The sequence below is a fragment of the Stegodyphus dumicola genome, chromosome X1 (assembly GCF_044657685.1).
Source record: "Stegodyphus dumicola isolate Sdum_Otavi_A_Nest chromosome X1, ASM4465768v1".
Lineage (NCBI taxonomy): Eukaryota > Metazoa > Arthropoda > Arachnida > Araneae > Eresidae > Stegodyphus > Stegodyphus dumicola.
Window position 1 is genome coordinate 104,567,931 of NC_140780.1, and position 27,653 is coordinate 104,595,583.

The 27,653-nt window shown below is 33.1% G+C and overlaps 1 protein-coding gene across 2 annotated transcripts in view; it reads right to left on the minus strand.

The window, feature by feature from the left end:
• Window positions 1-506: 506 nt before the first annotated feature.
• LOC118204344 (coiled-coil domain-containing protein 134-like) overlaps window positions 507-27,653 on the minus strand; it is a 39,879-nt gene continuing 12,732 nt past the window's right edge. Inside the window, exons 4-6 of one of the 2 annotated variants that reach the window (XM_035376675.2) lie at window positions 25,691-25,869; window positions 14,709-14,777; window positions 507-676 (exon numbers count right to left, since the gene is read on the minus strand). In XM_035376675.2, coding sequence (XP_035232566.1) covers window positions 584-676; window positions 14,709-14,777; window positions 25,691-25,869 — 341 coding nt within the window. In that variant the 3' untranslated portion in view covers window positions 507-583. The remainder of the gene's footprint in view (window positions 677-14,708; window positions 14,778-25,690; window positions 25,870-27,653) is intronic. The other variant, XM_035376676.2, reaches the window with a different exon arrangement.

Consider the following 27,653-nt stretch of genomic DNA (forward strand, 5'->3'; position numbering starts at 1 on the left):
TTTTATAACAAGCATGAATTGCTTATGTATAGAGACAGGTGAGCACATTTAATAAGTAAATTTCATGATTTTTTACAAAATTTATTTTCTTTAAATTAAAAAACCCACAAAACATGCATATTTGTGCCATTTGAAACATTTTTATTATTGGAAGTATATGTTTACAGCCAATGACTGTGACAATAAAAGCTGGGTAAGGATTTCCATAGTCACAGTGTATATAATCTGTGACTATTTTAATAATAAGCTTTGAGATGTATATTCTTTCTAAATAGTATTTATGTCTTAGAAACTGATAGTTTGCTTCCAGTAAAATACCTTTCTGATCTTAGTGTCTATAAAATCAATACTGTTTTTTAATAAGCTCAATCAAGTAAGTGACAGACTTAATATATATATATATATATATATATATATATACTCTCAATATATATATATATATATTGAGAGTTTTGAAAGCTTAAAACTGAAAAATTATCGTTGTGACAATATGAAAATTCTCTTAAAACTGAAGCTTTAATATTTATTATTTACATTGGCTTTACTTTAATGAGAGGTAATAACAGAAACACATTAATATAAATTAAAATTCTGTATGCCTTTGTTTGCTCATTCTTGGACCTTTTTTAATAGTGACTCTCTTCTTTTGCTTAGCTTCTTTAACTGGCTCTTCCAGCTAAAACAATAATATTCATTTAACACACAAGTACAAAAAATAAATACTTTTAAAAATATAATTACAATTTTTTAAAGGATAGCATTTCTTAATATCATTAATTACAATTCCTTCTTTATGCACTGTTTTTACTGCTGGCTTTAATTGTATAGCTGATAAGTAAACGTTACGTACAGCAGATGCTAATTGATGCGATTGCGGTTAATATTATCATTCGGATATTGTTATAAAATTGCCAAAGTCTCGCTTATTTCTACACAAAAACATGGCAAATACATTGCTTATTATGATCAACAATTCAGTTAATACCATCAAAGTATTATTGAAAAAATTTTTTACCAAAGTTAAATTGCCAAATGTGGTCAAAATAAATTATAAAAATTGTTAAGTGTTACAAAAATGTCGCCAAGTAAGGGATTTTGTCAACAAACAGCTCTTTTTCAATTTTAGTGAACTATTTCAAACTAGGCAAAAAAGCAGTCTTAGTTTGTCTTAGATTTTGTATAATTCTATCAGTTTTGAGGATGATCAACCAAAGGTCCCTTTTCTTCAGGAGCCTCCCCTACCCTCCCCAAAAAAATCTGCAGAATTTTTACCCCTGCTTAAAAAATCCTCTGAAAATATCTACACCAAACTAAGGTTGCTTTTTTGCCTAATTTTAAATTTTCATGTTCTCTTCCAGTGGATGAGGGATGCCCTCTGGATTTTAAGATTAGGGGTATTTCCAGAAATGTCAGTTCATAAATGAACAGTCGTGAATCGTTCATGAAAGAACTATTGTGTTAAAGACGTACATATACAGATTTTTGCATTTTCCTAATTAAAATTACATGAAAGTACTTATTCAGAAGTGAAACAACAAACTTACTTACTTATTTATGTGATTCTTGTTGTATCTATAATAAATTAGTTGAATTCAATCGCTGTTTTAGAGCAATTGCAAGGACCAAGGAAGGGTTCATTTACGAGGTACTTAGGCTTGGAGCCTTTATCACATCATCAAAGATTAGTATTGTCATCAAAAAGAGGGTTCCGCAAAGAGGTAAAGATTTGGTGTCTATATGTTAAAAAATAACAAATGGTAAACTGCCTTCCACAGTGAAAAAGGATAAAAACACTGAAGGACTTTTACTTAATTTAGTAAATTTTGAGATCGAAAAAGTGCCAGAATCAATTTTGAAGGGGCTACATCATTAATTTTGAAAAGCTTCGAAAATTTCCTTGATGAATGGTCTTTTGGTGTTAACAACACGAGAGCTGAAACACTCACGAAACAGCTTTCACATTGCAGGTGCTTCGGGTCTGGGAGAAGGGAAAAAAGGAACTCGTTAGGTGAGTTAGATTTAAAGAAATATGGCCAGAACTGCCTATGAGGAGAAACTTTAGAATAAAATAAATAAAATAATAGCTTTAAGTGTTATGACAAAAAAAAAAGCATAAAATTCTCTTAAAAAGAGATTAAATTTAATTAAAGTATCAGCGCACGAGAATCCTTTTAAGGAGAGAACAAAAGTGCTTAATATTAGTTAACAACTGCTTAGTGGTTGAAAGAAGTAAAATTGCCCGTTTAACGGGACAGAGAGAGCTGAAAGAACAGCAAATTCGCTCAGGCGATGGGTGGAGGGAGGTGTGAATGAGTAGAGTGATAACTTTGAGGCACATCGTCTCCATAACAACGCCTCTTGGGAAATGGTTATGCATTATATGCACTTTCCAGAGTAGCTCTGGGTCTTTTATGTGATGGCGCAATTCCCGGATGATAGATAGGCAGAGTGTGGAGTACGAGGTTTCCGATCAAAGGAATCTTTTTAAAAATGTTAACTGAAAGTCGCTGTATAAAGCGATTGAAAGGGAGAATTTTTGCTGCGTTATGAATATCCTCGTTCATAACAAACCAAGGAGCTTTGTAAATTTGCCATAGCATAATATTTTGGAAAGTTTGGATATGTTTCCTGTTAGTATTTGCTACTGTGCCCCATACGGGACTAGCTATAAGTCAGTGTTGGCCTTATCATTGATTTATAGAGCAAGATCTTGTTTTTCATGGACAGGTGGCTTTTTCTAGTGAAAAATGGCAGTAATTGGGTTTTGACAACCTTCGTATTGGAAACAGTTTTTCGAATGTGTAGTTGGCAAACTATTTTTGAATCAAATGTGACTCCTAGATGCTTATAAGCAGGAACCCAGGGAACTGGTTCTCCGAAGAATTGCAAGGTAGGTAAATTGGGGGTTGTTCCTAGGATAAATAAAGTGGCGGCACATTTTGCGACATTAATTTTGATCTTCCACAGTCTGAGCCAGAGCTCTAGGCTTGAAAGATAATTCTTCAGTGCAGAAATTACCATGGAGATGTTGTAATGTTGAGTCATGATGGCTGTGTCATCTGCATATAAGGCTAGATTGACATTAGGTGACTTATGAATATCATTTACATATATGTTGAACATTTGAGTTGAAATTAAACTCCTTTGAGGGACCCCAGCATAGATTGGGGAGGGGGTTGAGTATTCATGGCTAACTGGCACTCGAAAGGATCTACAAATAGATAAATAGATGACAAATAGATGTTGTCAAGTACAAGTTAAGAAATTTAATGAGTTGCACCGAAAAACCAAGCCGCATGAACTTGTAAATAAGCCCGTCGTGCCATCCCTGTTTTGAAGGATTTTTTTCTCATCATTTAATGTTACCAAATAGCTGAATACAAATGTGATCACGCTAAGCAATGCCTATTGTATAATTCACTAATATTATAAAAAATTTCACTCTCTTTCCTTTAATTTTGGGATAAGAAAAATCCTAAATGAAGAATTTTTAGGGAAAATGATAAAGTTTCATAATCTGAATAATAAAAAGAATGATGAAAATATATCTGCATCATTAAAAGATGTACTGAAGGGCCTGGGTTTGAATCCCAGCAAAGGCATGGATGCTTGTAAACGTATAGTGGCCATGCGACATGGGTGCACTCTAAATATGCAGCGAGCCGCAAGTCCTCTTGAGAGGTGGTGGTAGAGAAAGAGGGGTGGGAGACCCTCAGACCCATTCTCCCAGGATGCTCTCCATCAAAATTGCGAGCGAAACTGAGTGAAGTTGTACTGTCTCCTGTATGGTGTTCAAGACTCTTGCCAACAACACGTGCATTCTTGCACTCCTTGCCTCGATGAATTTTTTGGGCTTGTTCTGATGTTACTGTCAGACAAGTGAGATAAGTTACAACACATAACCATTATCAATAATGATATCCAGTATTCAAGTGATAAATATCAGACATACGATCTATTTCTTAGTATATTCTTATCCTACAGTGTGTTGGACAAATTCTAAGGGAAAGTAGAGAACTTTGATATGAAAGATATTGACATAGAAATAAAATGGACCAAAAATGGGACCAAGAAGAGGCCCAAAAATGGATAGGTGATGCTCTACACCAGTGCTTCATGCTGGCACCTGGAACTTCCTCATTTAAATGTGTAGCATCGTATGGGGAACAAGCATAGTTTTGAATGCATGTTGAACTCTTGAGTTGGTGAACATGAACTTCATATACGAGTTAGGTGATGCTAATGAACAAACCACTGTAAGAATGTACAGGTAAAGATACTCAACCAGACATTTACTCCAGCATTAAATGTTAGCACATTTACATCAGAACCTGTATGAACAACGATCCTTCACACTTAGGATGTAAAGGGGCTATCACATATATCGATGCACAACATTCTATGAAATTTTTCCAAGAAATGCATTTCTCCTAGCACTATTCTGATCATGGGTTTTCTAGCTGAAACAGTTCCATTCTATGATATACTGTTAGTACACATGCAGAACATTCTACAAGGCCAGGGAAAGCACTTATCTATAGCTTTGTCTTATGTATATCTTTGTGCTAAGTCAACAGCCAGTCTGAAAATAAAGATTCCTGGAAATGTTTCTTTTGATGCATAGATAGAAGGTCTGATAGCAGTTTAAGATACTAGGCACCCATGATCAATTAGAACTCACATAACGGAAGAGAATATGTTGTATGCTGTGGACAACATTCCAAGCAAAACATATGTTGCAGCTGTAACAGGTGCATCTTGAGCCAGAGTATGTCAACTTGTGCATGAAAAGCGTGTTCAAAAATATGACAGAGCTCATCTTGTTCATAAATGAAGTACATATATCTTTCTGTATGACATAGGCCACTACTGTGTCATATCAAGGATACTTACACCACATACACACACACACACACACACACACAAAAAAAAAAAAAAGTACGCAATAAATTTTTGTTGAAGATATAAAAGATATATCCCAACACACATTCACTGCAGAAAAATCATGTATATATTACATTACTACATAGGGATTTCTATTATTGCCCACATGTGCATAATGTGATGGTACATCTTGGCAGACAAATCAATTGTGGCCTAGCCACTATAAATTACCTTCTCAGAAAACTTCTAGCTCCTTTTTGATACCTTACAATAATGGCACAGAATTAGAAATGAAGATTGTGATCCTAGGAACTCGATATTTGCAAGAGCTATACCTGGTATGGTTTCACATGAAGACATTTGTGTAAAATACATCATACAGCTGGATTCAACATCTGCAGTGATTTGCTCCATTTTTGTCAACATAACCAACTACAATTAAGGGACTTCTAAGATGCCAGTAACTGTGTGTTCAATATTGAATTCCATGTTTACATTATATTGCCATCTAGCAGTTAAATTCTGTATTACAAAATGCAAGCTATTATGAATGCAAACATGTACTAACATATATTGATATGAATACATCTTTTTGACTGTATCTATTGTGTTAAACTTTTCAAAACCCTCTAAGGAATTATGAATCACATAGCAATTACATTTAGTGAGCTGGAACAGCTGTTATTCACAAAGCTATCATATGGCTAAGAGAGAAGCCTACTGCAGTATCAACACTCAAAATTTTTTTATATGTGGTTGATGGTATAAAAAAAGAGCCCATAATTGATCAAAACTAATTTATATTTCTTATGAAATGCATTGTACATGGTCCAAAGCTTCATGTATGGGGCTACCTCATTGTGATATGAAGATAATCTATAAAATAGAATGATTGCATTAAAATGCTGGCACATTACTGCAGCTGGGAAAAGATCAAAAGTAATGACAATGCTAAAAAGAGGCATATACGTTTTTAGCATTTAGGAGGTACGATAAAAAGGTTCACCATCAGATAGTGGAGTACTGTTAGTATGCCTGTTCAGTCCAATAATAAGTTTGAGAGAGTGCCAAGTAAACAGCCCTGCACTGATCATTTTACAGATTTTTATAAATTTTAAATGCTATCATTAAACAGATATCTTATATCTTCATGTAGGAAATGACAGGATGTAAAGAACATCAATATAAACCATATACATATATATATGGATGCAAGACTGGGAAATAGATAGGTGCCACAGTATGCCAGCATATCAATTTGACATCTTAAGCTTCTTCATTAAAGCTTGTGATCTTGCATAGAGAATAAGCATCATTTTACATATACTGTGTTGGAAGATATGCACTCTGTGTATTTCTTAGTTACCATAATAATATATTGGGAAATGTACCCAATGAGATGTGTAATGCAGCATTAGTATCATGCATACATCACTGCGAATGGTCAGAACTTAGCATACTTCTTGTGAAACTGTATTTTGTGTCTATCAGTTAGTGTACTGTTAAAATTTATCTAATAAAGAACTTCACACTGCTTTCTGTATTGTGTTCTTGCTGCGCTTCTGTGTCTAAACTCCTGCAGGTGGCATGTCTGATTATGCTTTCCTAGATTCATATTGATGTTCTCTATCTCCCCTAAGTTTGTATAGGAAGTTCTGAGATATTCTATACATTTTTCATCATACTAGGAAAATATAAAAAGCTCCTTCTTCTATGAAAAAAATATATATTAATGGAAAGGAAACTGATGGATGACAAGACTTTCGATGCTGTAGAAATTTTAATGGAATACACTAATGTAAGAAATGTAGCAAAACTTTTATTTCAAATGAACAACTTAAGATTGGTTGATTGCTTCTCCATATCATAATAATATAACTTACGAAAATGTGGGTAATTATAAGTACACAAAGTGTTTTAAAATGATTGCATAGTATTTAATAGGATTGCATGATAAAATCTGGCTTTGGGACATCAGTCCCAAATAGTTACAATTTTAAGAAATAAACCAAATAATGCGGACTTTTTAGACTATGATAACTTTTGTCCTGTTTATTTGATGCATATACGGAAAACATAGACGGAATTAAATTTTTTATACATGCCTTTGCAAAGAAATTTTTACACAGTAAGTTATTTCTTATCCTTTTAACTAGTTTTGAGAGGGGCTAATGTTTACTATGCAAAACTGATCATAAAGAAATCGTAAAAATTATATAACAGAAACCACTTGATAAAAAAAAAGTTATATAACTTAAAGCACTTGATGAAAAAAGTTGATATTTGAAGGGCTGTTCTAAACGGGAATTTCATTACATACACAACTGCGAATTTCATCATTTCTTCAAATGGAAATTTGCAATTATCGGCTCTAAATTATTTTACTTAAGTAAACAGTATCATTTAGAAATTTTTATTTGAAACTTTAACATGTGCTCTTCTTTAGCAAAATTTATATACAGTCCTGCAACAATTTAATTAATAATATCCCAGTTAATTTGATTTTATAAGAATGAACTTTTAGCATTTGATTAATTCAGATATAGAAAATACTTTTTTTGCTAGCACTTTTCCTGTAAATGACCTGTATACAAAATTTTAAGTTTCTTAATTGCCTTGTATGTAAGACTATCAGTACCTAAAATGTTTGCAGAAAAGCTCTTTAAGTTCATACAGAAGGGAAAATAAAGGAAGCCTAGTTTACATGACATACTCTGACAGTAGCATCTGCCCACTTATAAATGTGAAATGTTTTCTGAATCTCTGAATATGCAAATAAAATAGCATGCACTAGCAACATTCCATATCATGTAAAATCTCAGCATTATGCAGTGTGAAATTATTTTTAGTTACAAAACTGATTTCATCCTAATATGGATGTGAGAAGGATTCATATTCGGACATGAAGCAACAAATAATACAGCTTGTTTGCCATGAAGTGCAAAACAATAGTTCCAAATAATGTACTATGACAAATGATTGATTTTTCCAGCCTTCATAACTCCTCAGTTCATCATGTCAATGTTCAATTTTCTTAATAAGATAGTCTTCCCAAATGTTTTAACTTCATTTATTAAACAACATCTCTATTAAATTTGTTACTGCACTGACTCGTTTGTTTCTTCACATATTTATCTTTCTTCTGAACCAATACCAATCTTCCCTCACTCTTTCCATTCTCCAACAGAACCTCACAGTTTAGACGTGTTACCACAGTTAGAACACACTCCCTATTTATATTATTACCTTTGAAACAACACATCATAACATAAACTTCCAATGGCATCTTATTCTAGAAGATTATACCATGACATGCTATTTATCGATTTAAATAAAATGTGGCAATATGGCAGGATGTTACATTATGGCATTATATTTTAAAGCACCTCACTGTCATGTATCATCTTTTAACATGATACATATTGCTCCTTCCTTAGATAGCTAAAAAATATAAAATATTTTCTATTTCTACCTACATCTTTCTCCTACAGAAAACATTTAAGACACAACTGCATTGTGAATTACTATATACAGTCAAAAGTCGTTAATCCGGACTCGTCGGGACTTCGGCGATTCCGGATTATCAATTTTTCCGGATTATAGATCATCAGTTTAAATCTCGTAAGATGGCATGCAGAAATTCTAAAATTAAAAATATGAAACCGTAATTTATGAAATAAAGAACAATTATGATCTAAAGGGTATCAAAATTTACAAAAAAAAAAAAAGCTTAATATTTATTTGTTTACTTTATTAAACATTCTTTCAATGTAAGTTGTTTAAGTTGCTTCATTTTTTATGTGATAATACATTCTCTTTAATTCTATAAACAGACATAATTTCTTGTTCAGTTACAAAGTTCCGCTGTTCAAGTCCCGTTAATTGCTGTGCCGAGAAAACGGACTAACTTGTCAATCGAAATTTTTTCGCTTTCACTAACCTCTCTGTCACATTCTTCATGTCTTTATCCATTTCTTGCAGCAATTCCACTTTTTGTTTGTTGGACATCGAAACATACTTTCGTTTTGTAGATCCTTTGGAAGCTCCAGCATCGGAAATTCTATTTGACATAATCGAAAGTTCAAGTTTACTTTTATAAAATTGCTCTTACAGTCTGCAAAAAATAATAAACGGGATCCAATTCGAAGATTAAGGAACAACGCAATCATTAACATTAACTGAAATAGATAATTAGATAATTTTAGCTTACACCGTCCGCTATACATTAAACGCGCAGGCGAAAACGTATTCTGCACTTGCGCACACGCATATGCGCAGTAGTGAAGGTCTTACGCGCATGCGTAAAACGCCTGTGCGCATGTGCCAACGCGGCACAAGCGCAGAAAGTTTTTAGCTTTGAGGTCCGGATTATAGATAATTCCGGATTATGGGTGTCTGAATGAACGACTTTTGACTGTATAATACTTAACAAAGAAAATGCAACATTATGAAGATTTATTGCATAATTATGCAACTTGCAAGGAATATGCAGTTGAATGATATATGTAAATTATTCAACATGAAAATTTTTCATATCATAAGTTAGTGAGATGAAACAGAGGGAAATGTCAGAACAGTCCACACTTGGTGCTTCCTGAAAAACTCATTTATCCTCTCAGAACGTATGCATAGTCAAAGAGGTGCCAAGCTGACACTTGAGAAAACAATTTTGGCAATCGGACGTTTTTACGAGGGATTTCATTTTAGGTCTGCGATGGGCCAGTGGTCCTTCTGTCATATTGCAGTTCAAATAAACTTACTTGCATACACCGTGCAAAGCATTTAAAGAAGATGGACTGAAGAAGGGAGTACCAGAGGTACTGGCGTAGCTAGACAAATGTCATTCCAATCCACAAGATGGCAGCTTCACAACACGACTCTTGACATTATGCAAAATGTATAAGGAGCTTTAGATACTCAAGTATCAGCAAAAACGATTTTGATACAATTGGCTGTGAGCAGCTTGAAATCATACCCCCCTTTATGAAGACTGTCACTTATGGCAGTGATTACAATGGTGTCAAGACAAAACCTCTTGGACGAAGTTAATGGCACAGAATGGTGTACAGGAGTCTTATATATGTTTCATCAGCGACAGTCTAAAAAAGTCTGAGATATATCTTGCTATAATCTTGCTGCAACTGTTGAATACCACTCAGCTCAATAACACAACATCATGGTTACATGTATGTATCATGGTTACAACATCATGACATTACCATGTACAGACCATCATCTCTGGCTCATAACAGAGGCAAAATGATGGCACAATGATAATGTGGATGAAGAGCTACAGCCAGTTGACAATCTTACATTCAGCAGTCGCAAAATGCTGCCTTCCAGCATGGCAATGCTCAAATGCACGCAGCAATTATCAGCAGACAAGCCTCGCAAGTATACAGAGAATTCCTTGTGCAATGAAGTTCAGATGTCATGCTGTTTGAGAATTTGTGTAATGGGATTGGCCATTATTTGCTAAATCTGACCCAGCTTCAAGTGGAGGAAGAACTATGGAGAATGGTTGAACGTAAACGATCATCCATCCTGATCCATCAGAACACTATCCTCATGCTGATTTCTTGGAGGGCTGCTGTTGTACCACTGCAAGAGATGGTCCTACTTATTACTGATTACTCTTTAAAAAAAATTAAAATCGCATATTTATACATATATCCTCTGTCTATTAATTTCCATTGCATTCTACCTCCTTTTATGGTGCTGCATTTTCTCTGTCAGGCACTGTACAACAATTAATACTTGATTAAGCATGCTTTTGGACATTTTCAGACTTGACAGTCATTCTTCTGTAAGACATAATCCCATTTTTTCCCCAAATGAGCATGAGTTTACAATTCTAAACTACAGTTCCGTGGTGGAGTATTTGCATTTTTGACATCTGCAAGCAGTATCCATGTTTGCTGCGCTGTACCCATGCACATTCGCTATAGTGCGAGTATAAAGACTTGAACTTTTCACTGAGAGATTCTCTTGCATCTGTACTTAACTGATCCTGCTTGTTCACGGTCAACATTTGGCATTGGCTTATTATCATGTACTTAATTTCGTATTTTACCTTTTAATTATTTTACCTAAGTTACTTTTATGTTTTACCAAAGTTTTTTACCTTCCTTTAATGAACTTTCTGACAAGTTTGGAATCTTGTGGCATAAACCATCACCGCATTTGGTGACCTATGAAGACTGCTGCAATTATGCATGGCCAGAGTGAAGTGCTCAGGGAAGCTGAACATTGAGATCCCATGGCAGCAGTATCTGTGCAAAGGATGCTATTGTGGAGCTGCAAATCAGGAATATTTCAGTGAAAGTACTGAAAGTACTACTTGAAAAACTGAAATTCACTACTAGTGAAAATACTACTTAGTATGTCAGTGCTGATATTGGAAAATGTTTTTTTGCAGCTTATTGTGTGTTTTGGAGTGTAGGTAAGACTGGTTTATAGAAATTGATTTTCCCTTCCGTATTAATGTGTACAGTATTCTTTTACATAGTGAATATTTTCAGTTTTGTTGATATGTGGTTTCATTTCAATGTCTATCTTTAATGGGTACGGATGTGCGATAGTTTTTCTATTTTTTATGTTTTAGCATTAATATTTGTAATACTTAGTAGTAGAAAGTTGGTAATGCCATGTAATGAAAATTCCGCTGATGATACTGCAGCTGAAGGTACAGCGGCTACACACGTGCTGCATGTTTCAGTAAAATTACTGCTTGTTTGGAAAACAAATCCTGCCTTATGGTTTGTCAGATTCGAATCAGAGTTTTCCCTTTCCAACATAACTTCTGATTTAACGATGTCATTGCTGCTGTAGACTCTGACATACTTAATTCTGTTGGCGATATCTTTTTAAAACCTCCTGCCACTGGAAAATATGGTGCCTTAAGCAAAGATTGATTTCAGTGCATTCTGAGAGTGAAGCGTCAAAAATTTTTGCTGCGTTGCATGGTTTAGAGCTTGGCAACCAATGCTCTTTTCTGACTCCTATGCGCACTTTTGCAGGTGATATTGCTAACTTACTCCGCTGTTAATAGTTTTCAAGGTAGCCTAACGTTGTTTTAAAATTCCGCCAATTATGTTTTTAAATGTATTTCTGGTTCTGTGAAATCAGTCTGCCTCATTCCTTTAACACTAAATTTTTGGTAAATTATCCAAACTAAATTAAATATATTAAACTGGTTGTGACATTTTCAAACTGAAAGCACTTAGTTTAAAAAATTTAAAAACCTACACATATAAAATGAAAACAATATGCAAGACATTTTGGCAATAATTGTTTTTTTTTTAAATTAGGAATTTTAGTAGCTCTTAGCAAATTTTTTTGATATACATATTAATAAAGTAGAAATATATAACCCTAATGACTATTTTACTCACTGAAACTTACTATCAAACCATAATAACAATGCCATCATAGCTGTAATATTAAACTGTTGTATTAAAACAAAATTTTATGAGTTTATATGGAATATCAATTAGTGAAATGTGAGAAAGCTTTATTCTCATGATGTAGCACTAACATCTCATTTATAGTTTAGCAGATACTCTCAGTACATACTTCAAGAAGGATTTTATTTACTATTGGAAATACTAATTTTTGCAATTAAAAATTTTATTTTCTTGCAATAATTATTTTTATATACATATACAAGCAATATTTCCTTGGGCTAAATTTAAAAGTTTCACTTAAGAATGTTTCCTAGTATATTATGGAAAAATAATTTAAAATTGAAGTCAAATATTTTAACAGACATTAATGAACTGCAATAAAAGTTACAGTCCAGAAAAAATGCACTCCGATACTAAATAATGCTACTTAATCAATTAGACCGTATTTTGATAAATTAGGGTAAGTTGCTTTAAGTTTTCTTCAACTTTTGGGTGAGTGTACATAATACGAAATAAGCTTTTATAAAACTACAGTAAAACAGGTAATGTTCATAAGTTTCCCATATTTTCTACTCTTTTATGGATTACACTTTTAGCTGTAATTCTGTTAAATATTTAGTGGCATTTTAAACAGGCCTTTAATCTTTCTTTTATTTAACACACAGTTCCTCTTTAATCCTAAAAAGATAATGGAATTTTCAGCATTTAAAAAGCATTGTAGTGATTTAAATTATAATTAGTACAGAAATAGTTACTACAGTCAAAATTCGTTAATCCGGACTCGTCGGGACTTCGGCGATTCCGGATTATAGATCATCAGTTTAAATTTGGTAAGATGGCATGCAGAAATTATAAAATTAAAAATATGAAACCGTAATTTATGAAATAAAGAACAATTATGATCTAAAGGGTATCAAAATTTACAACAACAACAACAACAACAAAAAAAAAAAAAAAAAAAAAAAAGCTTAATATTTATTTGTTTACTTTATTAAACATTTCTTTCAATGTAAGTTGTTTAAGTTGCTTCATTTTTTATGTGATAATACATTCTCTTTAATTCTATAAACAGACATAATTTCTTGTTCAGTTACAAAGTTCCGCTGTTCAAGTCCTATAATTGCTGTGTCAAGAATACCGACTAATTTGTCAATCGAAATTTTTTCGTTTTCAATAACCTCTGTCACTTTCTTCGCTATCGGAAGCGAATTATAACGACGAGGAATTTGATTTAAATCATATCAAAGATGGAGTACATTGAGATGAAATACTACATTTAGTAAGAAATTATAAGCCAAATAAAATAAAAACATCTGCCCTGAAGATAAGGATAGTGCTGACAGATCAACTTCCAATTCATTGCGCCCCGCCGCGTTAAAGATAAACAAAGTTTAGATAAACAAACATTAAAGTTTAGATAAACAAAGGATATGCCTTTATCCATTTTTTGTTTAATGGACTTCGAAACATACTTTCGCTTTGTAGATCCTTTACATATTAGTAAAATATATATCAGAAATTCTATTTGACATAATCGAAAGTTCAAGCTTACTTTTATAAAATTGCTCTAACAGTCTGCAAAAAATAATAAGCCGAATCCAATTCGAAGATTAAGGAACAACGCAATCTGCAACATTAACTGAATTAGATAATTTTAGCTTAGCTTATACCGTCCATTATACATTAAACGCTCATTCGTAAACGTATTCGTATATTCGCAGCCGTAAAGGTCTCCTGCGCATGCATCTGCATGCGGAGAAAGTTTGTAGCTTTGTGGTCTGGATTATGGTTGTCCGAATTAACGACTTTTGACTGTATTACAGTATGCTGGGGGGCGGAGCAATGCCACAGACTAATTACAAGAGCAGATAATTTATATAAGGTTATTAATTGATATTTAAATAATTTTTTTATACTTGCTTTTTAATTTTCCCTTGTTAAGGGTGGTCTTTCCTAGTTTTACATTTCAGATAAATACCTCCCCCTTGTCTCAGCTCAGCACATGATTACAGATAAAGAATTTTGTGTTCATTTCTCAAAATATATAACTATTTAAATCATTATTATAAACCCTTTTAATACTATTTTTTTCCCAAAAAATGTATTACTAACACATGCCCTTTTAAAGAGATAAAACCAAATAAAAATTTTGAGAACAATAAATTTTCATTTCTTTTGTTTCAATTTATCATATTTTTCTACACATTTCTTAACATTTAATATAATTTTATCACTGAAACCTACAAAAAATAAAATATTTTAACATCTTGCTAATCAAAATTTAAAATTTTCCAGAATACTTCTTTTTATTTTTAGATTTCATTCTTTTCTAACAGTGCTTGGTTCAACTATTTAAAAAGATCAAAAACCTTGTTTTAAAATATTAATCACTAATTGAATAAATGACTAAACTTTTACCGTAACAGCCATTCGATATGGATTAATAAAATCTTTTCTTCTCTCAATCAGATTCATTTCTTGGCACAACTAAAAAAAATATACATATATATTATATGTATACACACACATACAGACAGACATATATATATATATATACTGAAGAGCCAAAACTTGGTGCGACATCGTGCTGTCTGAGCTCTGAGCTGCTGCTCCATGACATCCCAAATGTGCTCTATCAGGCTTAGATCCAGTGAGTTAGTGGGACAGAGCATTAACTGGAATTCATCCTTATGCTCCTCGGACCACCCCAACACAATTCGAGCCTTGTGACATGGGGTGCTCTCCTGTTGGAAGATTCCGTTTCCATTTGGGTAGACAGATACCATGTATGGGTGCTAGTGAACCGCAGTTATATTCAGATAGTCCGCAGCATTCTTAGTCTGTTCTACCTCAACTAAGGGTATCGGAGCCACCCATGAGAACGTATTCCAAAGCATAATACTACCACCACCAGCCTATGTGTGACCTGCTGCACAGAGGAGAGAAATTCTTCACCTGGAAGACGATGTACTCGGACATGACCATCAACATGATGAATGAGAAAACATGATTCATCCTACTAGGCTTCCACTTATCTGTGGTCCAGTTTCGATGTTCCCGGGCACGGCCATTTCTAGTGGGGGTGCAGCATGTAAAAGTACGTGGGTAGCCAAATTCAGGGTCAGCTGTACTCTGGCAATACTATGCCTAAATATTTTAAATTCATTAAATTCATTGTAAGTACTTAGTAAGCAAGAAATAAAAGTTTTATTAATTCTTGAGCATTATTTTAAAATTTGGGGGCAGCAATCTTAGAAAAGTACATGGGCAACCAATGGCCTAGGGTTGGCCCTGTTCCCGGGCACACTGTAGGGCATAGTTGACAATGATGCTTGGTCAAAAGAGGCACATGAGTGGGAAGTCTGCTGCACAGTCCCCAAATCCAATAGTGCTTTTCGAACTGTGTGTTCTGAAACACTTGTACTTGAACCTGTACTGTACTTCACCATCGTTTCTCCACTTTGTATAAATACTAACAATGGCAGATCGTGAAAAACCTACCAGTTGTGCAGTTTCGGAGATACTAGTTCCGAGTCTTCGGGCCATTACAATCTGCCCTCTATCAAATTCACTTTCAGCAGCCTTTCCCATCACTTGCAAAAGTGCAAAAATGATTTATTACCTTACCTAGTGGCAGTTAAATACCATTCCTACTTAACCACATGCTGTCTACATCATCCAGACAAGTTCATTGAAAAATGTGGGGATGGTCACAATGGTTTTGGCTCGTCAGTGTACATATAAAAAATGCCTGCCCATAAAAAAGTATCATAAATGCTTGCAGATAAACAATTTATAACATAAAATTCTTGAGTAGTACTACTATCACTAGCATCAATAACAAGTTCAGTAGCTTAATTTAAAAGCAGAATAGCTATTTGGATATAATAGAATGCTACATCTGCTGCTGGTGTTTTGGAAGTTTTAGAATATTTTTTTATAATTCTCACATACAGTAAATAAAACTCTCTTTATATGTATTTACAAGATGTTTGAAAAAGGTGGAAACAGTATTTATTTAAGCAGTGATGCTAGACAAGTACTTCTGGTGGTAACATTTCTCGAAGTAGAGAATTTTATGAACGCAGTTTCAGCAACACGGCTGTATATTAAAAGAAGAAAAAAGGTCGGGTAAGTGTACTGTAAATTTAAGAACCTTTTACATGGTGCATGCAAATAAATGATTCGAATTAGTAAAATTCATGAAGTTTTAATTTAAATACAAAAACTTCATAATTCTATCTGTAATATTTGAACAAACATTCAAGAATGAATTTACAGACTTCAGTGACTTTTCAGTGCCAACAAATATCTGAAGTTCAATCATTCTCACCCAAATTTATGGAGCACACTAAAAAACAAAGGTCATTTACTTTGTTGAGTAATGATTATGTAGTAGAGTACAGCAGTACATGTTATTAAATTTGTTAGCACAATGGTACTATTTTTAGCCAAATTTTCATCATGCGCACATGACAAATGAATTTGACTTCCCATTTTCAGCACATATCTAACTTTTATTTTTAGGAAACCATTAAAAAGCATAACTTTTTATTTTATACTTTTCTCTAAATTTTGTGGGAAAATTGAGAATTTATTTCACTACGGCATTGAAAAATGTTTTGGTCAGTAAATTGGTAATCTATCTTCAGAAATTTTCCTATGTAAAAGAACAGAAGTTTTTGGATTAAAATTTATTAAACGATTATTAATTATTAATGAGTGTAATTTTTGCTATATGGGAATCATACAGAAAATTATATTTAATATTTAATGGTTACTGACCATTAAATATGACAGGACTTTTAATGGTTACTGACGATCATGAGAAAACCTTTTAACTTTTCCCATAAATTTTCTACCCCGTGGTTCTCCCAATTTTCAGAAACTACCGCTTGGTCATGATTAAAAAAAATATAATGTGGCTCCAATGATAAAATTTGTCTAAATGAAAATTTATCAACATGTTTTTAAAATTTTTTATGAATACCAGGCAAATTTAAGAAGCAGTTTGTAAATATATTATGTATAATATGGGTTTAACAACCATTAACAACCACCTGGGTTTAACAACCATTATTTTTGTCATAAATATATTAAATATGTGACAAAAAATAAACATGATTTTATAATAAAATCTCAGTACAAAAGATTTCAACATTTTCTTTTGGAGCTTGCTCAAAAATGAAAGACAAAAAGTAAATTTGATCAAAAACTTTTCTAACCAAAATGAATACCATTTCTGCAGGGAAGAGAAATTTCTCAGTGAAAAGAGGCCATGATTTAACATACTGTGGTAACTGGTTTCAGGTACACAGTAAATGAAAAATTGAGTTAAAATGCATAACCAGCTAATCATATGGCATTTAATTCCTGCTTCAAAAATTATGCTATCTTTTCTTGAAACTGCACTAAGGGTTTGGGCACAGGTCAGTTCAACAGCACTACTTTCTTTCATTCAAAAGAAGAAAAAAAGCCTGGACTCTTTATTGGCTGAAAAAGATCATGTATCCAGCATAAATGTTATTTCTTGAAAAAATATTCATATGAAATTTACAGTTTATCACATTCATACAGTGCTGTTTATATTGTTGACAACAGAACCATTAAGCTAAAAAAAAAAAAAAAAAAAAAAAAAAAAAAAGAACAAGTTACCCATTCAATTTCTTTTGCTGCAAAATTTAGTTGCTTTATTAAGACTTCTCTTATCAAGTGTGCTCGCATAACATCCTTCTCATTCAGCCTTTCTAAAATGCCAGCCAAGAAACCCAATCAAAAGCTACAGTTGGATTTTTAAATCTGTTAAAAAATTCGCATTTATTATCATACATGGAAACTGAACTTCCTGGAAATAAACACATTTACCTTAATGAGGAAAACATGTTTATGCCTACTGCCCATTTCTTATAAGACTGTAAACTGGAATTGTTTGCTTAGATTTTAACAAAACTAATACCTATTACTGCTTCTCTCAATATTTTGTTTGTATCATTTGCAACCAAATACTTTCTTTGATTGCCCCTGGAAGAAACTGCTAAGGGAAACCACATCAGTATGCTTAGTTTATACAACCTAACTATAAAAGTCAGTACATTTCTACCAGCCTACAATATATTGAACTTCAAAACTTACATGCCAACACTTCTTGTGTCCTTGTCCAACCAGGATGTTTTCTACCACAGCAGCATAGAATTAAAATACTTATACCCAATATTTCTCAAATATGAATCCTCAGCTAGTTGTAGAACTGAGTGTCTGCAGACTTCAGAGATGAACTTCCAAATCATTAGCCATACCTGGGAATAGGAGGTACAGTGCCCTTTGGCAAGCATTAAGCATGTCTGGCAAGCATTAAGTATGACTTGCCATCAAGACATTTTCTAACCCTTTCTGTTCTTAAATCTTTTAAATGGATACTTAAGGACCATGCCATATTTAAGGAAGAAACATGAGCAATTTGAAAATTCAAGTGATTTAACTTTTAGATTCTCACATCTGGAAGAAAATGCATTTTATCAAAAAATATCTTTATTAAATTGTTAAAAAATGTATCAGAAAAACATATAAAGGTACATATCCTGACTCACTGACCACATAACAAAATTCTACACACAATTATATTTTCTTTCCTTATACTGATATTTTTGTTGGTTTCTGCAGCTAAAGCTTATGCAAACATATGATGAAGCTTAAATGAATAGCATTCATCTTCCATTGACTATGGTTTATTTTAAAAGCCATATGCTCCAGACGTAGTTCCTATTTTGATTCCTAACCTTTTACAATTACAAAGAGCCAAAAGTAGGCTTTAGGTTGTACCATTTGTGGTGAAGTGGGAAGGAAAGTATTTAAAACAAATTCTACATAATTTTATTTTTAACTTATTGAAATAACAATGAAGCTCTTTATAGCATAAGCTCTTAATAATGAAATTTTATATCACAGTAGTTACAATGAAAAAACAGAATCACATAAATGCACTGAAAACATTATGGTTAGCTTACTCAGTTTTGGGGGGAAACATATTTTTACAGTATTGTCATTACTTTTGAAACAAGTAAGGATTAACAAAGAGTATAATCAAAATAATATATATATACAGGGTGTCCATAATTAAACCTGAAATTTGAGAGCAGTTTGTGGCAAAAACTATGCAGCAGAATTGTATGAAAATTGGGTAATGGCAGAATGAAATGATAGGAATTTAGCAAGGGGAGAAATAAAACAATGAGTTTTAAAAACGACCACTAGATGGTGTTATGCAATGTATCTATTTTTCCCTCAATAAAATTCCCATCATTTCATTCTGTCATTACCCAATTTTCATACAATTCCGCTGTATATTTTTTGCTACAGACTGCTCGCAAATTTCAAGTTTAATTATAGACATATCATTATTAGTTTTTTTTTTTTTTTTCAAGAACTGAAAGGTGTTCTTTAAACCATATATAATATGATTTAAAGGAGTGAATAATAGTTTAACAACACAGGTTAACAAGTTTTTCAAGTCAAAAGAAGAAAATTTCCTGCTACATTTGGTTCTGTCATCAGTTTGCCAATTTCGCTTAGCAAGTTGTTTCTTTGCATACATCTTGAAAACTGCATGCCTTTCTCCAGAGATATGTATAGCTTATTTTAAGAAATTTTGTAATTGGATTTACAAGTCCAGCATCAATATTTAAGAAATTAATGCCAGTAGCCACATTTTTCAAACATCCTACTTATGCTACAGACATGGAATTAAGCAAAATTTAAGCAAATGTACTATGCGCGTATTAAATAATAATTATTCCTCACATCCGAGCATTTGCAGCTCCCAAGATGTAGAATGAAAGTAATGGCTATTTCAACTAACAATCAGAATGCATTAGGAGGTATTTTCTTCCTCCTTTCTGGATGCTTTCATGGTGTAACCGTAGCATACTCAAAGCATATTTGAAAGGTCCAGGTTAGAGTCCCGGTGAGGGAATTACTCATTTTTCATGTACCCCTGCTTCAAAATAACCTAATGACTCTACAGCTTTATATATATGTAAAATATAAAAAATACAATGGCTTTGCTCTATGCAACCAGGCAACCTCTAATTAACTTTCAGCAATTTCAGGATCTTCCCCCTAGACCAGAACTTTTGGGCATGTTACGTAACCACTTCTATAAATGAAGAATTCATGCCATTTTGTGTCAGACCGCTTTCTCCCTCTACTGCTGCTCTTCCGATCTGCCTCCCTTTGTTTTAACAATATGTTGCAGTAAATTTAAAGTTAATACTATTTAGTTCAAATTACTATAGCATATTTCATCTTGAATGATTTGCCATTTGCATTGAATAAAGAGATGGAGCTAAAAAGTTAAATTCTTCCGTGTCTTCAATTCTGATGTTTTCCCACTTTCGACACGACCACACCCGGACTCTGAATGACCAGATTGCTAAGCTTCATCATTTCCAGTGCCTGCCTGCCAAAATATTACAGTATATTTATGAGTCAACAGGATATTGTGATGGTACAGTTATCTTGGCCTAATTTGGAATTCAAGTAGTGATGAACACTTTATTTTTCATTTTATCCATTAGTTAAATGATGATAGATTAGTTGAATAAACTTTGATGGCTTCCACCTTATTTAATTTTTATATAGGATTATTATTTTTTCATGTTGTAGGGTTTATATTTATTTTAACTAACATTTATTTTAAGTTTAAACTATCTTTCCTGTCAAGCCTTACTTTCCCCTGGAATTGCCAATGCCAGAGTATGTAAATTTTGGTAGAACGCGCAAGGATTCAAATTGTCAGCGGAAGTAATCCGAGTTAAATAGAAGGGGAACGAGTTCGAAAGTGTGCTTTTTTGCTTCACGAGCGTGGAGGTGGCTAGTTAGAAATTGAAGAACCACGCGTTTCGGCCTGTGTGCTTGCCTCGGCAGATTGTTAATCTTTCAACGTAATATTCAGAAGTTTGCTGAATTATCAGCGGTATCTTAGAATGCGGTGAGGTTAGTTACGTTTAGAGAGCCTCGTAGTTAGTCACTTTTTACTATTCTTTTTTTTAGTTTCTTATTTTTATTTTACCGCCGGGTCGGCGTAGTTTGTGAGCGTCAAGAGCACGCATTTGTAATTTCTAAAGTTGAATAAAAAGGGATTTAAACCCTTCTCAAGACTTTGTCTACTTTCCAGTTCTCAGCAGTCACCACTATTGTTGCGTGCAGGTTGGAAGCATGCAACATTACAATGTAATGTTTCATTTTTTCTTGGTTTTTATATATATATATATGGATGGAATTCTATATATATATATATATATGGAGTTCTCTAACCACTCATGAAAATTGAATACATGAGTTTGTTAAAGTGGATATATCCAAATAGCTGGATGTGTGTACTAGGAGAAAGCTGTGAGGTCTTCAGGTTTGTGTAAAATAAGAAAATAAGAAAGAAAATTGTAAAATCTAGTAATAAAAAGTAAAAGCCATAACTTCAATCATGTTATTATAAATGATAAAATATTACTTATAAACATGAAAATTAGTATAATTTACGAGTATATAAAATTTTTATAATTGTGGTATTGCTGTACAACAATTTTTGGAAATCCTTCCCTGAAGTGTCGAAATTATGATGTGAATGTTCCAGAAACAAGAACATTTTACAGACTGGACTCAAATCTTAATAGGACTTTAAAAATCTGCAATTATTTTAAAAGAATATACTGTTTAAAATTATTACTGAATTCAAAATTTTATGACTTTTGTCTATGACCTCTTTTATTTCTCATTTAATTTGGGGACTTCCTCTCTCTGTCTTAGAAATAGTGTCATAAGTCTAAATTGAGTCATTCAAATTAATTATACAATCTTACATAACGCTTAATGCAGATGCCTGTTGACCAATCACCAAATTGTAAACCAAAACTAAAAACTGAAATTTTTGACTCATTGCCTTTTTCTATGAACTGATGCATCACTTTTGCTTGTGCTTTCCTCTTGGTTAACGCTTTTCTGCAGTCATGTATGTGCTGTTATATTTGCTTCTATGGCAATAATATTAAAATTGTGAATGTTCTGGAAGTGGGCATGATTGGAGTGACAAGTGAATTATCGCCACAAAAGGTGAATTTAAATAAACACGGAATTTAATTCGGCTCGACTGCTTATTCTTTATAATGGATGGACGCTCTAAGCTTCAAGTATCTACACAATCAGCATTTCTGCGCTTCTACGTCAGTGTCTTATACATCAATACTTCCAAATTTGTGCTTTATTATTACATATATATTATATATATTATTTTTAGAAGTAACCACTGATTTTAAGATTTTCAAAATACTCTCTTACAGTAATTTAAAAATTTTTGGTACTTTTAAAAATGAAGAAAAATATTTGCAATATACAATGCAGTCATCTTTGATGTAGCCACCCGCTACTACACCTGCACTATTTGCCAGATTTATCACCACCAGATTATTTTTTGTTTTCAGAACTGAATGATTGTTAATTCAAATATATCAAGATGATCCAACAAAACGTTTCAAGGGAGCTAAGAGGCATTCCAGCAGAGGACATTCAGCATGCTATGGAATAGGTTGCAGATCGTGCCAACCAATGTATAACTTCACAAGGGTAATACGCAGAATAATTGGAAAAACATTTATTTTTACTGTACTTATGTTTTTTTTAAATGAGCTCGGTCTTAAAACCTTCTATCCAGACCACGTATACGTATAATGCTGTTATTCAAATATGGGTCAATGGAAAGGCTCACAGAATTCTAATAATAATACAGGGTGAGGCAAATAAAAGTGGCTCAGAGAACAGAGTTCCAGGTTACAAAGAAACACAGCAAAGGAAAGGTAATACAGTACTAACCTGACTAAGCAGCTGTTGAAATTGACCAATATTCATCTCTTGGCCCTTTTGGGCTCTAGGTCAGCAAGTTGCTGAAGGCAGATTGAAGCTGGACTGCAGGAATTGCTGCAATCTCATCCAAAATGGTATGCTGCAGTTCTTGAAGATTATGAGGGTTGTTGCGATACACCTTAGACTTGATGATTCTCCACAAAAAGTAGTCGCAATCTGACAGATCAGGGGACCTGCATGGCCAGCTAGAGACGAGACAAGACAAGACCAGACTGACAACTCTGTCAGGCATGAAGATTGTGGGTGATCCAAGGTCCGGGTGACTTTATAAGCAGTTGCTCCATCCTGTTCGAGGTAACTGTACGTCTTTTCACCTCAGTTAATACTGCCACAAATGAATTAAAAATGGTGTCGATGTAACACTCCGAATTCAGCATCTGATGAAAGAAGATGGGACCAATAATCCGGTCTGCAGACACTGCACACCAAACCTTCTGATCATGCAATGGTGTTTGGCAGAAGGTATGCGGACTCTCCGCTGCTCAGAACTTGTGATTCTGTGAGTTGAGATAACCACTTAGGTGAAACCAGGCTTCATCAGAAATAAAGAAAAGATCCACGTCCAAGCCATTCATTATTATCTCAGTGAACAACCACTCACAAAATTGGAGGTGCTGAGGAGCATATGCAGGTTTTAATGCATGGACAACAGACACTCCGTAGGGATGCATTTTAAAGGTGTAGGTGGAGTATTCGTCTGCATGATCAACATGATGTGTTGGTCTCTTGCGACAGGCGCCGGGTTGATTTGGTAGGACTCTGAAGCATTTTTTCTCTGAAGCAGAAACTGCAGCCACATTTTCTGGTATTTGGATATGTTGAGGAATGTTTTTTGACTTGTCCGAAACAGATCCTGTCTGACACCATTTCCTGACTAAACATTGCTTGGCACTCTTAGCTTGCACTTTGACGCCATTAAACTTATCAGCCAACAATTGACCACAATGTTTTCACAAATTTGTTGTAACGAAACGTTCCCTAATGAACACCCTCTGCTGCACTGTGAGTACCATCTTCACCTTTGCACTGCTAAAGGCACACTGACACAGCCTGCACTAAGCTCTGAACCGGTTTGGATAAAATGATACGTGTACACTTGGTGTGGTAATATTCATAAAAAATGTTCCTTAGTTTTAATCAAAGAAATTTTAAAGTCTTAACAATTACTATAAGATTTTAGCCAATCATGTATTTCCCATATATGGCAGTGATTTTCTTAAACCCTTTCTCAGTTTAGTTCCAACAATGTATCTGACCACAATGCAAGATATATTTGCGAATTGAAGACATGCAGATAGAAATACAACTGGCCAAGCCTAAACTCATACTTCAATATCTTTGAATCTGTATGAAAACAGGATCTATCACAACATGTACTTGAATCAAAGTGTTTCCTACAGGTAGAGGAATAAAGGAAGCAAATATATGCAACAAGTTACCAGAACTTCAGTAAAGCTCCACGAAAGATAACGTAAAAGAATCATCAACATATTAGCAAAACAGCTACAGTCTTAAGGAACCTCAATACTATGTATCCAGTGACTTCTGGTTATATGTATACTATAGCACATAATATTTATACACAAGGGTTTATTCTACAAACAATGGAAATAAAAGCAATGTTCTTAACAAATTAAAATATTAGTAAAATGTAAAAAGCTCAAATTATTTAAAACTGAAAACTATTTCATTATATTAATTTGTGTACAATAAATGAACAATGACTCATTATATTAATTTGTGTACAATAAGTGAACAATAAATGTTATATTAATTTGTGTACAATAAGTGAACAATAAATGTTGTTATATTAATTTGTGTACAATAAGTGAACAATAAATGTTGTTATATTAATTTGTGTACAATAAGTGAACAATAAATGTTGTTATATTAATTTGTGTACAATAAAGCTTCATTATATTAATTTGTGCACAATATGTTTCATTATATTAATTTGTATACAAAATTTTGAATGCAAAATAAAACAGTTTAAATATCATTGGATTAAAGGGGAAAAAATACTATAGAATGTTATTGTATGTAAATTTTGTGTATATGTGTGGGGGCTGCGCATATACACTTATACATGCATAGATACATATAATATGCATAATAAATTTAATTTTTAACATCTTCTGAATTAAAGAAATTAACGTTATACAGTTTAGTACATTTTTTTTAAAAATTGTACTAAACAGTATAATATTAATTTCAGTGAAAACAGAAATAACACACACAGTAATTTCTGTAGTTAACAACAAATTACAGACATACACAATAAAAAGTTTGGTTATATAGTAGGTATCTAGGCAGGGCTGTCTTAACAGCATTATGGGCCCCTGAACAAACTAGTGTGCATAGGCCCCTATTAATGGCAAGTCAACCTGACATATACAGATTAGGATGCTGCCCCGAGGCATATGCCTAGTGGGCCCATGCATTAAGACAGCACTGATATAACAATATTCAATCTTAACTATAGAACATACCAAATCAATCATATGCATGGTGCTTTCATTAAAGAGCTCAGTTGAATTGGAAAATCCAATTGCCCATTTTATAAGCACAAGCCAGTCAGGATGATTTTTCATTATACGATCTGTTATATCAGGTAGTTTCAGTTGAAAGTCACCATATAGAGCAGTATTATCCAGTATTTGTCCTAATGCTGAAAAGTAATTGGGTTACTACTTAAGATTAAAAAAAATTCAGCAGCATATAAAAATTTAGTAGCATATCGGTACTTTGATTATCTGCAATCCCCTATTCTGAAAAGTTTAACCAAGCTATAATTCCATAAAATCAATCAATAAAACTAAAAAAGGTAGAAACATCTCTACATATAATAAAATAAAGAGTCTGTCTGTGTGTGTGTCTTTCGTTCGCGCTGCACGTAAGCTAATAGACCCATGGCTACGAAATTTGGTACATAGGCCAGTGCACCTCGAAGTGATTTTTTCAAAATTCGAATTCAAATTTTTTTTTTATTCATGTTTTGTGACGAAATCGCATCATTTTGAGACAGAATGGGGTATAGGAAAACGAGATTTTACTTTACATACTCCATTTTCACATCATCATGAAAAGCAGGCACTTAGCTATTTTACGAAATTAAAATAAATTCCGTGTTTCAATAAATCGATTAAATACGAATTTATTTAACAAAGTGAGCTTAACACGTTTTCAACAGGATTTTTTCTAAAAAAAGTTTATTTTTAAAAATGTACAGTTTATTTTTTTAAAACATTTTTGGACACGTTAAAACTTTCATCCATGCGACTGCTTTTACAAAAAGAATTTTGGAAAAATGATAATATTTTGTATTTTTTAAAATTTTTTTAAATGAAGCTTCCGAGTACACTTCTCACATCTTTAAAAATGTGATTTTGGCAACAATTTTCCTTTCTTATTGTTGTTGATAGATTTTTGATGAAATCGCACCATTTTGAATAGTTTCATTCTTTTAGAAATATGGGTTTGGCAACAATTTTTCATCGTATTTCTCATGTCACTGTATTTAAGAGATTGGCATATTTCATTGTCATTTTTTATATATATAATACATTTTATTGCTAAAGTTGTATTTAATAAATAAAGGCAACAGACAAAATGTTAAAAAACGCCTCTTTGGACATAATTTAAAATCTGAAACCTTTCAGTTATTCTTTTTTTTTTTTTGATGAAGTTGTTCAGCAGAGTAAAATTCTGCGCAGTTTTTAAATTTAATGTTTGTTGTTCCTTTCAGGCATTTTTCTGGTACATTTAAAAGCCAGGCGAAGGCTGGCAGCATAGCTGCTAGTTCGTAATACAGCACTCTTTTTCAAGAAATCCTTATGCATTTTCCCCTGCTGTTCTTCAAGAAATCCTTATGCATTTTCCATGCTGTTCTGCTTATGTACACAGCGATCTGTTTTCACTTAAGAAAAATCAGAAATTTGCCATCCTACATTCTAACACTTTGCTTGCAATTTTTTACACTGCATACCCATACAACTCAATCGTTTAAGACATACAAATCAGAGAGTGCAAATTTTTACATTCTTTACTGTTGGACAAAATGCCATATTTCTGAAAAAATGCTATAATTTTTTTTTTTCCATCAGGCAGCAAACTCTTTATTCCCATCTTGATTCATTAGAAGAAAAAAATATACTCAATGACAAAACAAACACTAAACAAAAAATATAACCATCAAATTAAGAGGGCACATGCATAGTTGGGTTGCCACATAAAAAGAAATAAAATAAAAAATAAAAATAAAAATAAAAACCACCCAATTTTTGTGCCATAGTACACTACTTTGTAAATGTGTTTCAGAGGGGGGAAGTGTGAATAATCAGAAAGGACCAGCATATCTAATACTTAAACAAAATTTTTAAACATTTATGAAATTTTGTACTTAACTACTTTTGAAACATTTTAAAATGAAAAACCTGAGTTTACTTTAACTCT